The sequence below is a fragment of the Hydra viridissima genome, unplaced genomic scaffold (genome assembly GCF_058129835.1).
Source record: "Hydra viridissima isolate aposymbiotic clone 2 unplaced genomic scaffold, HvirCarnegie_v1 scaffold_2, whole genome shotgun sequence".
NCBI classification, from domain to species: Eukaryota; Metazoa; Cnidaria; class Hydrozoa; order Anthoathecata; family Hydridae; genus Hydra; species Hydra viridissima.
This window is the reverse complement of record NW_028324301.1, coordinates 19,412,674-19,430,369: the sequence shown is the minus strand read 5'-3', so window position 1 is coordinate 19,430,369 and position 17,696 is coordinate 19,412,674. Positions and strand designations below refer to the sequence as shown.

Sequence of the window (17,696 nt, the reverse complement as noted above, 5' to 3'; positions counted from 1 at the left end):
AATTCGTAAATTACGGCAGACAAGTTTAAAATTTTAAGGATGTTCTTTAAGCGAAAAAACCCAAAACTAACGTGGCTGCCGTTAAGTTTAAACTATATGACCCCTTATATTACCCCTTAGATCCACGCCTGAACATGAAAGGGTAAATGAAGGAAGTTCTTTCAAGTATATTTTCTAAAATACTTTTTTTAACGTCAAGATTTCGGAAATTAAAATTTTTTATACAAAGGTACCCGAAGAGTTACATAATAAGATGGTACTGAGCTTCTAAAAACAAGTATAAGAAAGTAGTTGAACAATTATTGAACCAAAGAATACATGCAGAAACTTTCAGAGTAAGAAATTAAAACCTTTCGAGTCTGGGAAACAAGAAGTTACTATAAAGTTTGGCTGGTAAAAACCTTGACGAAGATCTCGTAGTTGAAAAATATGATAGCATAAGTTGCGCATTCTTTAACATTTGGTTAATTTTCATACCTCCTGATCTTACTCGAATTTTCATCTTAATTTAAATTTGAACTTCAATAGACTTTTTTGAAGAATATTCAATAAAAGTTACCTGCCTTTTTGACAAATATTTTAAAAATACACGCTTCTTTCTTCGCTATTTTGAAATATAATTCAGATCTGTTTTAAATATTATTCTCTTTAGATATTGAATTAATTCAGCGGTTCTATTAAGAGAATACAGTAATAAAGGTTTTTTAGTTTTAAGAGCAGTCACAATGAAGCGATTTTTTTTTATCTTGAGTCACTTTTTGGAGTCTCGCATTTTAATTTTGCACAGCAATTATTGTAAGGTTTTTAATATAACAATAATGTTGTTGGTGTTAACACAATTAAAAAAAATTTCCAAAAATTTTCTTTGAAAGTTAAAAATAGAGAATACAGAGTTCGATTAATAACCATAGTTTTGTAAAACATTCATACCATAGTTTTGTAAAACATTCATACCATAGTTTTGTAAAACATTCATAAGATACTTCCTTTCGACATTCAGTATTGATTTAAAACATAGCAACATTTACGAATAATGTCATAGTTTACAAATTTTAGATTGAAAAGGATGAAAGTATACCTCTTCTCGTGTACTTTTTTTGTGATTGCTTCATTATTTGTAGCGCAAATATCATTTTATCGAAGAACTGACGAAATAACAGATGCGGCATCTGATGTAATTATGATATCCGGAGTGCTTCCGCAAGGTAAATTTAGAGAGAAGTTTTTTATTGTATATATTGAGGTTGTTTAACCTGCTAAATATATATTTTTAAAATTCTAATACATTTTTTTAAAATTATTTCACTCTTCTAAATATTGTTTAATGAAGGATCAAGGATATGTAATATTGTATATCAATTATCTACCAAATAATAACTAAATCGAATTTTTCAAATTAATAGGAGAAGCCTATCAGCAGTTTATAGAATCTCCGGAAACAGCCGATTCTGATGCTTGCGTATTTACATGCTTGAAAGATTTAAAATGCTTCTCAGCTGCTTACTTTCGTGGTAGCATTAAGATGTGTTTATTGTTTTCAGATAACTATTGGACAAATGAAACTTCATTCTCCAAAACAACGACGACTTGGGATACCTACGCTCTGTAATTAGAGATTTCCATAAAAAAAATTTAGCATTCATTGTTTAAAATCACTATCTCTTGTTTAACGAGGAAAAGTGAATTAAACTGAATTGCTCAGCTGAAAATGATATTGTAAAACACGCAAATTACGAATTTTTACGGTGTTTTTTTTTTTTTAAAAAAAAAAGCTTTATGAAAGGTACACCAGGAAAATATACCTAAGCTCTTTACTAAATATAATGTCCATGTTTTTTCTATAGTCTTTCGCCAAGTTTTCCGCTACCTGATGACAAGATTTACGAGCAGAAAACATGACCAATCAGAATTATGCTGTTGGAGAAAAAAATGTCAAAAACCAACCACTAGTAGAGATCCTCTTCATATTAAATTAGGCTCAGTGAAGCAACATGTTACAACTCACATGAAGGATGATTGTTTTTTAGTACATACGCATTATATTTCCTGCGAATAACTATTTGCGAATTTTACACAACTGATGGAGTTTTTACTTAGCAGTTTTCATTTTTTTGTGCTGCACCCTAAGTAAAATATTCACTTTCTTAATAGTCATTTTGATGAGTTTCCCACTAGCATCGTTAAGTTACGTGAGTGATTAAAACGATAATCGTAAAATATAAAAAAAAGAACGATAAGAGTTTTTCGTTCGTTTTTAATAGCCTAGAATTTCTCAAAGCAGATCCGTCGGGATGACAGACTATCTGTTGCTAAGAAGTTAAGCAGGGTGATGTATGCAAGCGTCCAATATCCAACCCTTCGCTTCGGCATTTTAGCCGGATAGAAGTAAAACAAAATAATATTAATAATAAAAAAAGACTATAAGCGCTTTCAAAATTTCAGAGTCGTTTGATGACTACTTATTTTATTGAGCATCACGGTTCTGAGCATTGATTTATTAATTTATTGTACAATAAAAGCATGACGCGTGATAGATAAAAATTATAACATCAAAGACCCAAAAATAACTAATAGCAACCCTCGAGCCATAGTTAGCTAAAGGTGTGTTTTCCGGTGTTATAGAAATTGGAACAATGAAAATTTATTAGAAAACGATCCGGCTTAAATATTTTTTTCGTAATTTGTGTATTTGTTCGTAAGCATTTAGTATGGAGGTAATGAGTTTCGCTATAGTCAAGGCTTCTTAAAGGGAGAGATTCTTAATAAAAATGATGCGACGTTCAAACATAAGTAGAATTGGGTTTTATCAAAAGCGTATAAAAAAACGCACTGGAAAATCCTATATAAAAAATTGAAGCAGAAACTTTTACTTTTATTTCAGAAATTTTACAGATCGTACCGCAAGGACTTAGCAAATTAGGATTTTTTTTCTTGCGAATTACTGAAAGAAAATATTTTTCGCGGGAAACCATTTTTTGCGGATTTGGTATCTATCCGCGAACATTTAGGTAACTTCCAAACTTAAAAAAAAATCCACCACACACGTATGTATTTATGTATGCATACATGCATAAGAGTAAATCCCATGAATTTTAAAAACAAAGGTATTTAAAAAACAAAATTCTTTGTTAATCTGTTAAATGTGCTCTTGGTCCAAATTAACTCTAACACTCTATAAAACCCACTACGCACATCCAAACGTACCTAATAAAAATATCTACAGGTTTGTCCAACAAAAAAAAAAAAGTAAAGTACTGTCAAACGATTCGAAACTTTTTTAATACAAAAATAATTTAAATATCGTTAATTGAAAAGATTTACTTATTCTCAACATGTGCGTGGTATGATCGCCCCCACATTTGTGTCAAGAATAGCAGGGGGGCGCATCCTGAATTGTCAAGGAGATTTTTTTTTTTTTTTACTTAAAGTTAATTTCTACTCTCTTAGACAAAATATTGCATATTTACTCGCTAGTTTCTATTATTCTGGGAGAGTTCAATATGTTGAAGATAGCATTAACTGAGTCAAGTTTTTCTCCTGAAAATCAGCGAAGACATGTGTATCAAAAAAAAAAAAAAATTAATGATTAGTTTAATGATAATAAACTTGAAAAAATAGCAAGAAAGCAAAATATAAAATTAGTTTTCCAAGATGAAGATATTTTCAAAGTATTTTTTTTTATTAAAAAATAGTATTAAAATTCTAGGTCAAAATAAGCTATACAATTAAAAGTAGCGTACAGTATCAATACCATAGCGATCAGGATCATATATATCGGAAACTCCCCTAAAAAAAGTGAGTCATATAATATTTTCAACAGAAAATGACGTGCATACTAAAGCAAGATTCTATAATTATTAGGTTTACATTAGATTAGCATGAAATAATTTTAAATTACTTCTCTTCGGTATTAAAGTTACTTGACATTTATTATCGATTGAACAACTGAGTAAAGCAGCGTCTTGCTTCATATCTTCACAAAGTATTTTATTATCAGGTATAAAAGATAGCCCTGTTAGAAAACTATCATGAACTCTATGAATTGTTTTTAAATGCTAAGAAATAAAATTGATTAAGCATAAGTTATAGACAATAAAAAATAAACAAAAAAGATGCATAAATATGCAAGATCATAAAAATGTATGAAAAGTAAATTAAAAAGTCAAGTTACAGTCATATTCCATGATATATAGACAAGAATTGAACCATCTGCTGTTCCAACACCAACATATCGCCCGTTAGAACTGCAAAATAAAAAAAAGTCTTGCAAAGTATTCAAAACATCAAAGGTTAAAAAAAATTGGTAAGTTATACCTAAAAACTTTGCATGCATTTACCTCACAGCCAATGCTGATAATGTATGATTCTTTACTTGAACTACCTGTTCTGGGATCCATTTGTGTGTGTCCCATTTTACAATGCAATTTGCAGGCTTTAACTTTGAACTTCTTCTTGGTATGTGGGTGGAAAATAAGTAAACTTTTTTATTATCTAAATTTTCCGAAAATCTAAACAAATCAAAGATCTGTGCTTATTAGAAACACAAATGCTTTGCTTAAGAGATATAAGACATATAAAACCTAATAATTTATCAAGGAATCATTATGTTACAAATCTAATACTTCAATCATGCAACTGGAAAAACTCACACATAGCTACATAATTACAGGAAGAAATTATTCACTATACCTGCAATTTCTAAACCTGTACAAATCTTCATCTTTCTTTGCTAACGAAAATGGCAATTCTAACTCTTTTTTCCCATCCTCCAACTTCCACAAAATTGCACTATGATCTTTAGAAACACTAACAAACTGAATGCAAAAAAAAACAAACAGACAAAAAAATTATAATAATTATGCAATTAATATTAAGAAATTAAAAATCAATAGCTTATGTAAAAACACAATGAGGTAGCAAAAAAAATTTCTTTATGATAAAATACAATCCAATAGTCTCACATATTTGGAATTCGGATGAACATCTAAATCATCAATTTCATTTGAATGTGCTTTTTTTATATCAAACTTCATCTTTAATGAAGGATACTAAAGTTATAGATAAATACAGTTATTAGATTGTTAGGTTGATTACTAATTTTGAAGCATCTGGAAATATTCATATAAAACATAACATTGAAAAATCTTGCCTCAAAAATTTTACATGAACCACAACTAGAACCTGTTATTATGTATTTATTATCTGGTGTGTAAGAAACAGCGGTTTGATATTCTTCGTTATCATCACCAGAAGCCTCTTCCGCTATCTTAACTGAAGTTTTCTCTAAAAAATAGATTTTTCATATTTAATCAAAAATTAAAAAAGAAGTTTAATCTATTTTTTAAAAACTTATAAATCTTATGTCCTATAACTTTTATAAATCTCCTCCACCATCAATCCCCACTTTGTAATTGATTGTAAAAAGATTTCTTGACATAAATTTCAGTTTTAGTTACATGAAAAAGTATTTAAAAAAGCTATTAAAATTTCTCTTTTGTAATAAGTTGATTTTATTGGAAAAATCAAAATTACATTTTCTTTCCTTGATTGGTATAACCAGATTTTGGACTTATGCCCAAGTGTCAAATGGGTTTAGGCCTATCATCCCCAAAATGGTTTTCTTGGGCCATAATATCAAGCTCATATTCAACTTTTGACAACCATGCTGTGGTAAGACTGATGGAGTCATTTTGTTGAATAAATACAATCTTATTTAAAAAGTCCTTATTGAAAAAATAATTGCCATGCTGAATGCAAATAAAGTCTAAAAAATATTTCAAAAACTTAATACCTTTTAAAAAAAACTTATCTTTATCCTTTTTTAAAGAATATATCTGACATAAATGATCCATTCCCACAGCTACCACATTACAGTTAAAATTCAAGCATAAGTTCATTGGAGCACGAGAACCACAACTTTCTTCATGAAGTATACTAGCTTTAAATAAACTACCATCTCGTTCTAACTTGTATATTTTCTAATTTATAAAGCGAAAAATTTATTCTTAGATTTATTCTTAGACAAAAGTTTCTTATAAGAAAAAAAAAAAAAATTTAAATTTGTATTTAAAAAAAAACACTTTATACCTGCTATAATAATGAATATTAAAAGATAATTCACAACTAAGAGTATAAAATCTGTAGTAATCATAGAGCCAGTGTAAAAAATGCTTATACATATAAGCATGAATTTTAAATTTAGTTTCTTGTTTCTTACAAAGCAAGGTGGTCTTTTTAACAAATTTTCAAAATGTCTGCTTTAAAAATCAGATTTTGAATTAATACTAAACATCAGCACTTGCATTTTCCATTAATAAAGAATAACAAAAAAAAAAAAAATACAAACTTCTATTAAAATTTGAGTCTCTTAAAGTCTGTTAAAATAAATTGAATTTTCTGAAGTTTATTGAAATAGAACTTTTTAAACCACAAATATTTTGGTTTTATAAATTTCTATTCTTATATATAAATTTATCAAACCAAATATTTTACATATAAAAGTTTATACTTTATTATTGTTAATAAAAAATAAAACACTGATACTTAACAAATAACATCACAACTTTTTTACCAAGATGAAATCAACTCTGCTTGATCAAATTACAAGCTTTTTATGAAAAACCTTGTAATGGTTTTTATTGGACAAAAGACTAACAACTGTATAAAAACACAGTTTTATTTTTCCAACAACTGTAGATTGGAACAATGCAGAGAACATAATATCTATAAGTCAATCTAGTAAATTTCTGTTCCACCTGTAACAAACTCTTACAAAAACTGCACTGCTTATGAATAGTTTATAAAAAAATTTTCTTTAATCTTTTTTAAAGTATCTTCCCTTAGCATACATCAATATAAACTATTATTCTATATTCAGCTTTGTAAGAGTATAATCAACTTTAAGCTCTGAAATTCATTCCATGAGAAAGCAGATCTTTTCAAATATACTATCCACTTTAATGCTTTTTTAATTATTTAGTTAAACAAATTTTAGTAAAAACATCCATCATCATTATGTACTTTCTTGGTTACCTACCCTATTTCCTTACAAAATTACTTAAGATTAACAAATAGCAACAATTAAATTTTGTGACTAACAAACTTAATTGATTAATTTAAGATAACTTTCAACTTTTCTTTAAACATTAAAGCTGATTTTAGAACAAGAAACAAGTTGTTTAAAAACATACAAAAATAGATAAAGCTGAAAAAAAATCCTAGAACTGTAGTGCAGAGAATATATGGCTGAAAGTCTTTCTATTTATTTGTTATAAAGAACTAAATAGTATATATACTTTTTCAAATATGACATAAAAATTTTCAAAATTTATTAGGGAATATTTTTGAAAGATAAAGTAGAGGCAATTAATAGTTTGAAGCACATTTAACAAGATGCTGGTGAATCTGCATAACTGAATAATCAGGAGCAGGTTTAGAGGAGTGCAGACAGGCGACCATGTATTTGAAAAATATTATTATCATTTTTTTATTTGTTTCCAAATTTTTTCTTTTTGCAATTTTTTTACATGGATTTTTAATTTATACTATTTGATTGTAAACACATTTTTTATTGTAGAACAAAAAAAAATTGCTCTTGTATTTTAAATACTAAATTATAATGCTTTAAAGCAGAAAAGAGTATAAAAGATTTAGGATGAATTTTAGAATTTCGGATTTTTAAACAAAATCTAGCTGTTATAATGTATAAAAAAAAGTGAAAATACTCAAACAACTATCACACTAGTTTTTGTAACTGTGACATCTTCTTTTACTTGCATTCTTAAGATCAACTTCGAAGTCTCACAAATAAAAAACTATTTGAAGATTGGGTATGATTTAAATCCTAATATTAATAGCTATTACATTAAACTTAGAAATCTTATTACCCCCAGTAATAGTCTTAATCCAACTAAAGGAGATCTTATACTTTTATAAAGCGAAATTATTGGCATAAATACAAAATAAATTGATTAATTTAAAGAACAGATTAGTTAAAAGAACATTTTTTAATGGAGTAAAAACACTCAACCTTTTCTCTAATATGTAGATAAACATGTAACACATTTTGTGATATAAGATATTCATTTATTTATTGGTAAGTATTGGAATTTTAAAAATTAAAGACGCGATATTAGAATGAAGATTTGCTATACTTTAATTTTTGACTTTGTTTAGAAGAGCCTATGATTACCAAAGATATTACCAATGAAAAATCTCACAAAGATTATTACAAAATTAGTAAAAAAATTTCAGCTAAAGACTCCTGTTTTACACAGAAAGATCAATGATTTTCTTCACTGTTCTTAAAACTAATGGATTTTTTCTTACATACCCAACTACATGACCTTCCTACTATCCCTATGTCAAGCAAAAAAATACCATACATGAGAGTCACCAATATCTGTGCTAAGTGTGCTGTTAAGCTAGCAACAGATATAAATAATGTACTACATAATTAAGTGCTTATTCAGTAAATGTTAAGTTTAGTCTTTTAATTGCATAATCACAGGCTAAGTTTTTTTTATATTTAAGTTAAGGGCAAGACTTAAGGTTAAGTTAGGACTAATCCTGAGCCAAATTTTAACTCTAAGCATTTCAAAAAAATGTATATATACAATTGTTAAGATAAAAAAACAATAATGTTGAAACCTACTATTGCATTTATTACTCCAGTTTTAGCTGCACCACCTCCACCACAAGTAATAAACAGCTCATCATTTATTGATTGAAGGGCATAAAGGGGAAAGCTTGTTTTATCCAAATTGTACGTTGCCATTTATCATTAAAAGGTGTTGTTGTTGTTGTTTTTTTTTTTTTTTTTTTTTTTTTTTTTTAACTAATAATACAGATTTAACAATAATAACAGTAGTAAAAAAAATTGAAATAAAAACAAACAAAGCACAGATAAAAAAAAGATTTTTGAGGTACAGTACTGTAGATTCAATAGATAGAATATTGTAGATGTTGTAGTTTGTAAACTGTTTTATTTCTAATATCTCAATTAATGTATAAATTAATTTGGTTCGGTGATATAAGAACCTACTTTGAACAAGTCACGAAATATTAGACTTTTTTTTAAGTTGTTGTTTATCTTGTTCCCAGCCTTTTGAGGCAGCAGAGCTATGAAATTTTTTCTTCATCTGTAGCCGACGGCGGGGAAGTTTTGTTTTGTTTTAAAAAACTCAAGCTAGTTTACTAAATGAATTCGTATGTCAGAAAAAGGTACCTTGTTTATTATTCATTCTTATGTTGATGCACTCAGTAATTTTATTATTTGCAACTTAGTTTTATGTGTCAATGCGTTTCTAACTTCCATTTTTTAAACCGGGCGCCAAACGTCGTCGCGCATGTTACATGTTATCGTAGCAAGTAAATACCCTATTATAATAGCTAAAAATTTCTTTACTTTTTAGAGACAAATTATTGTCAGTTGTGAATCGACTGCATGTTGAAGAATTAATAGCGCTAGAAGAAATTAACTCGACTCATAATAAGGTAGGTAAACGGCTTTATAATCTCCGAATATAAACTTTTACTTAAACAAACTCTTTTGCTTCCCGTGTGGGGTTGTGAGACCGGAAATTTAAGTTGCATACCCGCTGATACGATTGATTAAGTACCGCGTTGTTACCTTTTATGTCCGGTTGATTATTGAAATAACCGAGAACTTTTTTGTCAAACGGAAATGCGTTCAATTATTCTTGATTCACTTTATAAATATAGTGTTGTGTTCGTGATAAAGTTTGTATATATAACGTTAAATATTTATTAAATATATTGCATGAGCTAAGTATTATAATGTATATCTTTAAATACATATAATGTTAATTACAAAATCTACCCACAATATATATATATATATATAATAGTGTAGTAACTAAGTTACTTTGTATTAAACTACATTTGTATTAAAAGTTTCACTGGCTGTGTGTTTCCTACTTCCCATGATTAACAAGTTCTTTATATTTATATATGGTGAAGAATAATATCTCTAATTTTATTTAAAAAATGACTACTTTTTTTCAAATGATTGAAGGGTTAGAAACTTCTAGAGGTAGAAGTAATTGTGCATTATATTAATTGTTTCATTATATGCACAATTACTTCTACCTCTAGAAGTTTCTAACCCTTCAGTATATATATATATATATATATATATATATATATATATATATATATATATATATATATATATATATATATATATATATATATATATATATATATATCTGTGTGTGTGTGTGTTTGTGTGTGTGTGTGTGTATGTGTGTGTGTGTGTGTGTGTGTGTGTGTGTGTGTGTGTGTGTGTGTGTGTGTGTGTGTGTGTGTGTGTGTGTGTGTGTGTGTGTGTGTGTGTGTGTATTCTGCATAAGCAAAAATTTCAAAAGTGTCACAACTTATGCAATACAAAAAGGAGATGTCAAAAGTTGTAGTTAATGAAAAGTATTAACCAAATTATAAAAGGTTTTGAGACTGGCATACATCTAAAAAATATATTTTACACTTTTTTATATGACTGGAACACTGAGTAGATTTTTATTTTATGTATTCTCTAAATTTTGGAGGAATTTTGATAATTTAAATTTCAATAGGTATTAAATGAATTCAACTGTTCAAATTTTCTTTTTAGTTTTATGTATTTGACAACTGTACCAAAATTTTGTTTATTATTTTGATTTTTTAAGGACTATCTTAAGAATGTTGTGTGTCCATTATTGTTAGAAGATGACAAAATCACAAATACAATTGAAGTTGAGCCAGGAAATGGAGCTAAAATTTCATGCAGAGGTAGCGAATTTTTTAAAAAATTTGCATTACAATAGTGGTTATGTTAAATACATGAATAAAAATTTTTAAAAGAACTATATCTCTAGGTTATCTTCTGCGTCAAAAAAGGTATGAAGGGTCTTCATCATGTGATAGCTGTGGTCATATAGTATTCAAATTATTTCCTATATCTGAAACCGAAACTCAACAACCCAATTCAAAAGATAAATGTTTAAAAATGAAGGTAGTTTTTGGTTGTATTTCATCATATACTTCTTTTTTGGTGTATATGCATAATTATGCAGTAGGGAGGAAGAAAAATGAAGATAAATTTGTTTTGTGCATAAAGGAAAATACCTAATGTTAGTTTTTTATTTAGAGATCAAATGTGTAAGTAAGTTTTTACGTATGAAATCCAGGTTAAGAAGGTAACTGGAATAGTGTCTTTTATATATACAAATAAGACACTACTCCTCTTAACAAAAGTTTGAAAGTTGTCAGTTTTCAATTGTGTTTGCCATCTAGAACATTTTAATAAGCATTTCAACATTAATCAATGAGCATTCTTGCATGCTATAGTCTTAGTTACATATTTTTCTTAAAAAAGATCTCTTGATAAGTATGCTTTTTGAGTTTTTTATCAACAGCACCAAGATTGTCAGGTCAGGGAAGTAATTCTTGGAAATATTTAATTCTTCAATCTTCTTCAACATCATCCTCAAATGGGTTAACTGGATCTGATATAGTGATTAATGGAAAATCTTACAAGACACCGAGTTTAAGTTAAATGATTTGCTGAAAGATAATGAAGCCGCTCATAAGTTCGGCACCTCTCAAAAAGCCTTTCTGGCACAATTACCTGGAATTCTTCAACGATCTTTAAACGAAAAGAAAGTTTCAGTGCAGAACAAAGTTGTGAGTATTGCATCATCTCAAATCGAATCTATCAAACGTAATGTGTACACCACTTCCGCCAATCAAAATATTGCATCTACCTTGTCTCAAACCACACCAAAAGATTCTAATGTCTCGCAAGCGTCTACTACAGTTCAATTACCAGCTCCGTCTTTTTCTTCTAAATCAATAAGTTCTTGTCGTCCAAGCACAACTTACATTTCAATAAAACCTGCTCCTGAGAAAATCTTAAGATTGTCAGGTCAGGGAAGTAATTCAGGTGGCAGACTTAAAAAATGTATTTGAAGATTCATTTTGCACCCTATCACATTTGTATAGAATTCAAAAGTTTGACTGAAACTATGTTGTTTATAACTCATCTTGAGTTAATAGATTTGGTTAAAGCAAGACTAAAATAAAGTAGAATTATCTTGTGCCTAATACTGTTCTTCCTAACAAATTAATTTTCTACAATTAAATGTGTTGAAGGAGGTTGAGAATGAGAAGTCCTCCATATGAGGTACTGGGTTTTTTAAAGATGGCAAACTTGGGTGTTTTGTTATATGTTTGTATTTACTGCTTATTTGTGTTATTTTTAATGAAGAAATAACACTCCTAGTTGTTTTATACAGGCTGACAAAAAGATATGAGAAGATCAAATCATTTTTCTTTTCTTAACATAAAAAATTTAGGTTTTTTTTTCTACTTAACTTGTGAAACTCGATTGTTGATCATGTCATATCCCTACACCAATAACAATAGTTATCAGAATGATTGCAGCATCACTGTATTTATATATAGTGAATGTAAGTACAATGCTGGCATGTTCATGATGAGTTAAGCTATTTAACTCAGCAGGATACTGTCTAGCACCAAGATGGCAAAAGTTTTATACTTTGTTGTTGTTTTAGGTTTGTAAGACTTGCTTAAATGAGCACAGTGGACATCAATTCATTGGGAAAAAAATTCAAAAGAAAGAGATACCTTCTTTGACTGAATATCTTCCAAATGGAATGACTTCTGCAAGAGCTTCGAATTCATGGCACTTCATTAGAAAAGATATTTGTGCATATAAATCTTCTAAAAGACCATTTACTCAAAAAATGTCATGTCTTTCTGATCTGAGTGATTTGAGTGAAGAAGAAATAGAACCTTTTCCTATGCATGTTAAAAACAACTTGATTTCAGTTTTAAGAAAGCCTGCTACAATTGATGGTAATATTTTAAAAAATGATCCAAATTCTATACTTTTTCCATCCTTTGTTGATGATATACCAATTCTGATTTCTCCTCATATAAAAGAGGATACAAATCTTGATTTTGTAAAAACAGTTGTGAATAATATGCTTTTCGATATAATTGAACATGTTATCTGCATCGCAGAAAAAAACAGAAATGACAATCTGCCTTATGACATCTTTACTGAGCTACTAAAAAATATTGAAAGTAAAATTAATATAGTCATTGATAATAATGCTGTTAATATATTAGCTGTTGATAGCCCTAGTATATTTCCATTCAAAAGCGATTATAGAGTGATTGAAGGGGTTAAATGTGAGAAAAAAAAGAAAGTAATTCATAATAAAATAGAAACAATACCTTATGCTGGAGTTTGCAGTTTGGTTACACCTATATCACATCAAAAAGGCCATTTTATTTATAATGCTTCTCGTTCTTGTTTATACAACAGACAAGGTTTGGTAATGAAAAATGAACAGATTCCTAGCTATTTACAACCGAAAATAGAAAAGACAGAAAATCATTCTTATAGAACAAGAAAGCGCACTCTTGATGTGTTTTTAGACAAAAAGATGGAAGATGGATGTGCATGGAAATCTCTTTTACCGGAAGGATTGAACAAATTGGAGGTAAAAGAGTCACAAGATGACATACTTGATGAAAATCACAATGGTTTTGATAAAAAGAATGTTTTTTCCACTGAGCTAAATAGTAAGTGTTAATTTTTTTATGAAACATGTATTTGGAAAATCATGGGTACAATTCTGTTCACTCTCCACTTTTTAGTTGACTCTTATAACCAGTTCAGTTTCGCCTTAAATTGATTTTAAATATTTGAACAAAATAAAAACTTTCTATAGGAGTTCCGCCTCTTGAGATCTCTTCTTCTTCATGTGTTTGTGTCACCTGTAAAAAAGTTTACAATTCAAAAGCATCTGTCAATTTAACTAATGGACCCAAAACTCTTGGGAAGGTAATTGTAGTTTTATTCTACATAGTTATTTTCAAAAATTTTTTGCTTTTTAATTGCTTAAATAAAAATGGATATATTTTGTTTCAAATAAATTTAAAATGTATAATCTTTATAAATTTTATAGTTTTCCAAGATCGATGCCTCAGTTTGTGAAGAATGTAATCACAAAAATCCACCTGAAGCACTAAAAAAAAAAAATAATATTGAGAATAGCAAAAACTCAACCAAATGGAGCATCATACCAGAGATAAAAGTATGTTTTCCATTACAATAAAGCTACACCATATATGTATTATCCTTTATATATATATTTATATATATAGGTATGTGTTTATGTACTTATATTGAGCTATATTTTGGGTGAATGGAGCAATTTCACAGAATAAATATTTTGTCTTCTTTTTTTTTTTTTTTTTTTACTCTCTGTGAAAGTGTTAATTTGAAAATTTAAGGATTAAAATTACTTGTATAAGAATTTAAAACAGTGTTTAAAAATACTTCATACTCATAAATTTGCAATCAGCTGTGTGCTCACCAATCTCATGTAGCAGTAACAAAACTGGGTTAAATCAGTTCAAATTCTGACGCTTAGTTTTGGTGATTTTTCTTACTTTTTCTGTCTGAAGTGTAGCTTACAATTGTGATTTTCTATAGCAATCACATTTTTATAACTTGCTCATGATGATAGTAATGATGAGCTCCTAGCAGAGCAAAATGGTATTAAATATGCAAAAATCAACGTCTCTTCCTTAACCTGTTCTTGTTATATATTATTTAGCAGGAAATAGTCGCAGCAAAAGATTTGAACCCATTAAAGAGAAAACTTCCAAATGCAACTCCAAGTGATAGGTCGGAGATGAAATTGAAACCTCCTGAAATAAAACAAGAAGCCGTTGATCTAACTAAACAATCAAATGTTAATGTTAAGTTAATAAGAAACCCAAGTACTAGGGTTTTGGAAGAAATTGTTGCGAAAAGTAATGGGAAATATTTAATTCTTCAATCTTCTTCAACATCTTTAACAAATGATTGCACTCACTCATCCTCAAATGGGTTAACTGGATCTGATATAGTGATTAATGGAAAATCTTACAAGATAGACACCGAGTTTAAGTTAAATGATTTGCTGAAAGATAATGAAGCCGCTCATAAGTTCGGCACCTCTCAAAAAACCTTTCTGGCACAATTACCTGGAATTCTTCAACGATCTTTAAACGAAAAGAAAGTTTCAGTGCAGAACAAAGTTGTGAGTATTGCATCATCTCAAATCGAATCTATCAAACGTAATGTGTACACCACTTCCGTCAATCAAAATATTGCATCTACCGTGTCTCAAAGCACACCAAAAGATTCTAATGTCTCGCAAGCGTCTACTACAGTTCGATTACCAGCTCCGTCTTTTTCTTCTAAATCAATAAGTTCTTGTCGTCCAAGCACAACTTACATTTCAATAAAACCTGCTCCTGAGAAAATCTTATCTTCTGCACCGGAAAAGAAGTTGAATGCATGTGCTGTTACAATAAACGCAAAATCGTCAATAGGCTCGAAATGTTTATCTTTTACTCCGACGGTGAATCCCAATAGTTCTAAACAAAACATAGTAAGTACTTGTAAATCTACTTCCACTGTAAACATTCCGATCAACCAAAGCTGCAAGTTAAGTAGTTTAGCAACAGCATTTCAGTTAAAACCTGCTCAAGTGAAATCAGATCAAAAAGTGAAGCTGTTGTCAGCGTCACAGGTACTGAGGATTAAGCACTTCTCACCTTCAGCTGACAGTTTAAATATCGTTGATAAACTTACTCAAGCTAATCCTAATAGTGCAGAAAAAACGGTTGTAAAAAGTTTATTATCGGGGCCAAAGCTTATCAAAACTCCTTTGTCTGTTGCAGAGCAAAACAGTTCATCAGATCAAGCCTTATAATCTTTTTTCTTTGTTTGGATAGTTTATGAAAAAAACGTTTAACAAGTTGTTTTGTTTAGTGTCCATGAATTTGTAAGATGTTAGAAGCCAGAATGTATATAATGTTCTTTTTATTTTATACTCCTAGTATTTAAATTATTTTTTTACTCGGGTTTACTGCTCCCGTTTTGAAACCCGCTTACATGTACGTTAATATGTACCACTCTTCAGGAGACGTTTTTCAGAGACTATAACGAAATAAGATTAAGTTATATTTAATTAAAAAAACTTAACAGATAAATCATAAAATGAAATATGAAAACTCTTTTAAGTTATTTTGCGCGCTAAAATTTCAAACGAAATCACTTTTGAAACAAAGTTCAGTAGTAACTAAGTTTATGGGTTGGGGGGAGGTAATTAGTTACAAGTTGGAACCATTTTAAACGATTTACAAAATGTTTTTCAAGTAAATTTTCGCTCTCCTCTTTTTATCTTAATTTCAAGCACATTTCGTCCTCAGTGTTCTTATGATATATATATATCTTTTTTTATAAAGAAAAAAGGATTTTATATATATATAGATAGATATAGGTATGTAGATACACTCAATTTTCAAAACATTAGGATTTCGAATATGAATAAGAGCTAATCAAAGGCTCATACACTCTTAAAAAAGTTCAGGCAAACTCTGTCCGGAATGTGTCAGGTCGACAAATTTACGTGAACATTCAGGAAATTTACCGTATCGGTTCAGGTATTTTAGCAAACTAGCTGAACACTTAGTGTAAAACTCCTGAAATGTTCAGGCAAAAGAAGTTGCGTGAACTTTTCTACCGGAAAGTTCAGGTGTTTTACCGGAAACATCAAGTAAATCGCCTGAAAATATGAAATTATTTTTCCGCGGCAACAGCAATTGCCATCAAACCTTTTAGAGGTCGCATGTGCTTGCTTTCTCTTACTTTAGAATTTTTTATTAAAAATGAGCATAAAAAAGCTGGCAGAATATTTATTATCAAAAGGAATATCTATAGATCCTACAGAAAAGCTTAAAAGTAAGCTATCTTTTCATATTTTTTGCGAACGTACTTAAAAGAGATGTGTATATAGTATATTTACATATTCACATATGTATATTTACATATATATATATATACATACATACATATATATATATATATATATATATATATATATATATATATATATATATATATATATATATATATATATATATATATATATATATATATATTACATTTACATACATATAAATGTATATATTTTTTGCCAACGCACAGTGGGCCAGGTGGTAGACAAAACCTCAAAAAAAAATATTCGAAATACTTCCAACTACTTAGTATATTATGTATATAAGAGCATAATGTATGGTTTAATACATTATTGGTAGTTTGATAGTACATCATAAATGTACAAATATCATTTACAATTGAATATATTTAGAAATTCATTTATTAATTTTTATAATAGATATATCACCTACAACTATGACAATGAATAACCTTTAAATTATTTAACTTATGCGAAATTAATTGACACATTATTAAAATTTAATTTTATAGCTTTACGAAAAATACCACCATAAATTCCAAGGTCTTGTATTAAACTCACAGTTTCATTTTGAAATATAAAGGCAAGATTCTTATTTATAATATTAAAATATTATATTAAAAGTGGCGCATATAATTTAGAACCTGCTGGAACCGCTTATTATTGTTAAAACAAGTTAATACAATATATGTACAGCCTGTTGGTGGTGTTTAATTCTGCTCTTAGCTGCCCCTTTAAGTTTGGTAAACATTTAAAAAAAGATATTTTCGTAAAATGCTGTTAGCGACAAACCTATTTTTTTGGTTTTAGGTAATAATAGGTGCTGTGCTTATTATACTGGCCTAATTAAAT

At 28.8% G+C, this 17,696-nt stretch overlaps 3 protein-coding genes across 4 annotated transcripts; 2 read left to right on the top strand and 1 right to left on the bottom strand.

Moving 5' to 3' along the window:
- Nucleotides 1-992: 992 nt before the first annotated feature.
- On the top strand, nt 993-2,077 carry LOC145194598 (uncharacterized). Its single transcript, XM_090077866.1, has 3 exons — nt 993-1,205; nt 1,404-1,605; nt 1,845-2,077. Exons 1-3 carry the CDS (start codon nt 1,067-1,069, stop codon nt 1,897-1,899), a joined length of 396 nt encoding a protein of 131 aa, XP_089933992.1. The 5' UTR covers nt 993-1,066; the 3' UTR covers nt 1,900-2,077.
- A 1,565-nt stretch (nt 2,078-3,642) lies between these two features.
- On the bottom strand, nt 3,643-8,842 carry LOC145196402 (guanine nucleotide-exchange factor SEC12-like). Its single transcript, XM_090077865.1, has 9 exons — nt 8,654-8,842; nt 5,792-5,978; nt 5,150-5,283; nt 4,962-5,048; nt 4,690-4,814; nt 4,338-4,508; nt 4,172-4,244; nt 3,899-4,055; nt 3,643-3,786 (listed from the first exon to the last, which is right to left on the bottom strand). Exons 1-9 carry the CDS (start codon nt 8,774-8,776, stop codon nt 3,695-3,697), a joined length of 1,149 nt encoding a protein of 382 aa, XP_089933991.1. The 5' UTR covers nt 8,777-8,842; the 3' UTR covers nt 3,643-3,694.
- Nucleotides 8,843-8,921: 79 nt separating this feature from the next.
- LOC145195015 (uncharacterized) lies at nt 8,922-15,932 on the top strand. 2 transcript variants are annotated; one of them, XM_090077863.1, is made up of 8 exons: nt 8,922-9,222; nt 9,414-9,495; nt 10,686-10,788; nt 10,875-11,011; nt 12,573-13,611; nt 13,761-13,873; nt 13,998-14,126; nt 14,652-15,932. In XM_090077863.1, the coding sequence occupies exons 1-8, from the start codon at nt 9,200-9,202 to the stop codon at nt 15,795-15,797; spliced, it is 2,772 nt and encodes a 923-aa protein (XP_089933989.1). In that variant the 5' UTR covers nt 8,922-9,199; the 3' UTR covers nt 15,798-15,932. The 2 variants fall into 2 exon arrangements, with proteins under 2 accessions (XP_089933989.1, XP_089933990.1); XM_090077864.1 differs by having other exon boundaries at nt 9,090-9,222; nt 14,655-15,932.
- Nucleotides 15,933-17,696: the final 1,764 nt, after the last annotated feature.

What these genes read in the sequence shown, in the direction of transcription:
- LOC145195015 (XM_090077863.1), top strand. Translation starts at nt 9,200, where the DNA reads ATGAATTCGTATGTCAGAAAAAG. An exon ending in AATTCGTATGTCAGAAAAAG is followed by an intron (nt 9,223 to 9,413) that starts GTACCTTGTTTA and finishes TTTACTTTTTAG; the next exon opens with AGACAAATTATTGTCAGTTG. An exon ending in TTAACTCGACTCATAATAAG is followed by an intron (nt 9,496 to 10,685) that starts GTAGGTAAACGG and finishes TGATTTTTTAAG; the next exon opens with GACTATCTTAAGAATGTTGT.
- LOC145196402 (XM_090077865.1), bottom strand. Translation starts at nt 8,776, where the DNA reads ATGGCAACGTACAATTTGGATAAAACAAGCTTTCCCCTTTATGCCCTT. An exon ending in GTTCATGTAAAATTTTTGAG is followed by an intron (nt 5,049 to 5,149) that starts GCAAGATTTTTC and finishes CTATAACTTTAG; the next exon opens with TATCCTTCATTAAAGATGAA. An exon ending in ATATATCATGGAATATGACT is followed by an intron (nt 4,056 to 4,171) that starts GTAACTTGACTT and finishes TTTATTTCTTAG; the next exon opens with CATTTAAAAACAATTCATAG.
- LOC145194598 (XM_090077866.1), top strand. Translation starts at nt 1,067, where the DNA reads ATGAAAGTATACCTCTTCTCGTGTACTTTTTTTGTGATTGCTTCATTA. An exon ending in ATCCGGAGTGCTTCCGCAAG is followed by an intron (nt 1,206 to 1,403) that starts GTAAATTTAGAG and finishes TCAAATTAATAG; the next exon opens with GAGAAGCCTATCAGCAGTTT. An exon ending in ACTTGGGATACCTACGCTCT is followed by an intron (nt 1,606 to 1,844) that starts GTAATTAGAGAT and finishes TTTTTTCTATAG; the next exon opens with TCTTTCGCCAAGTTTTCCGC.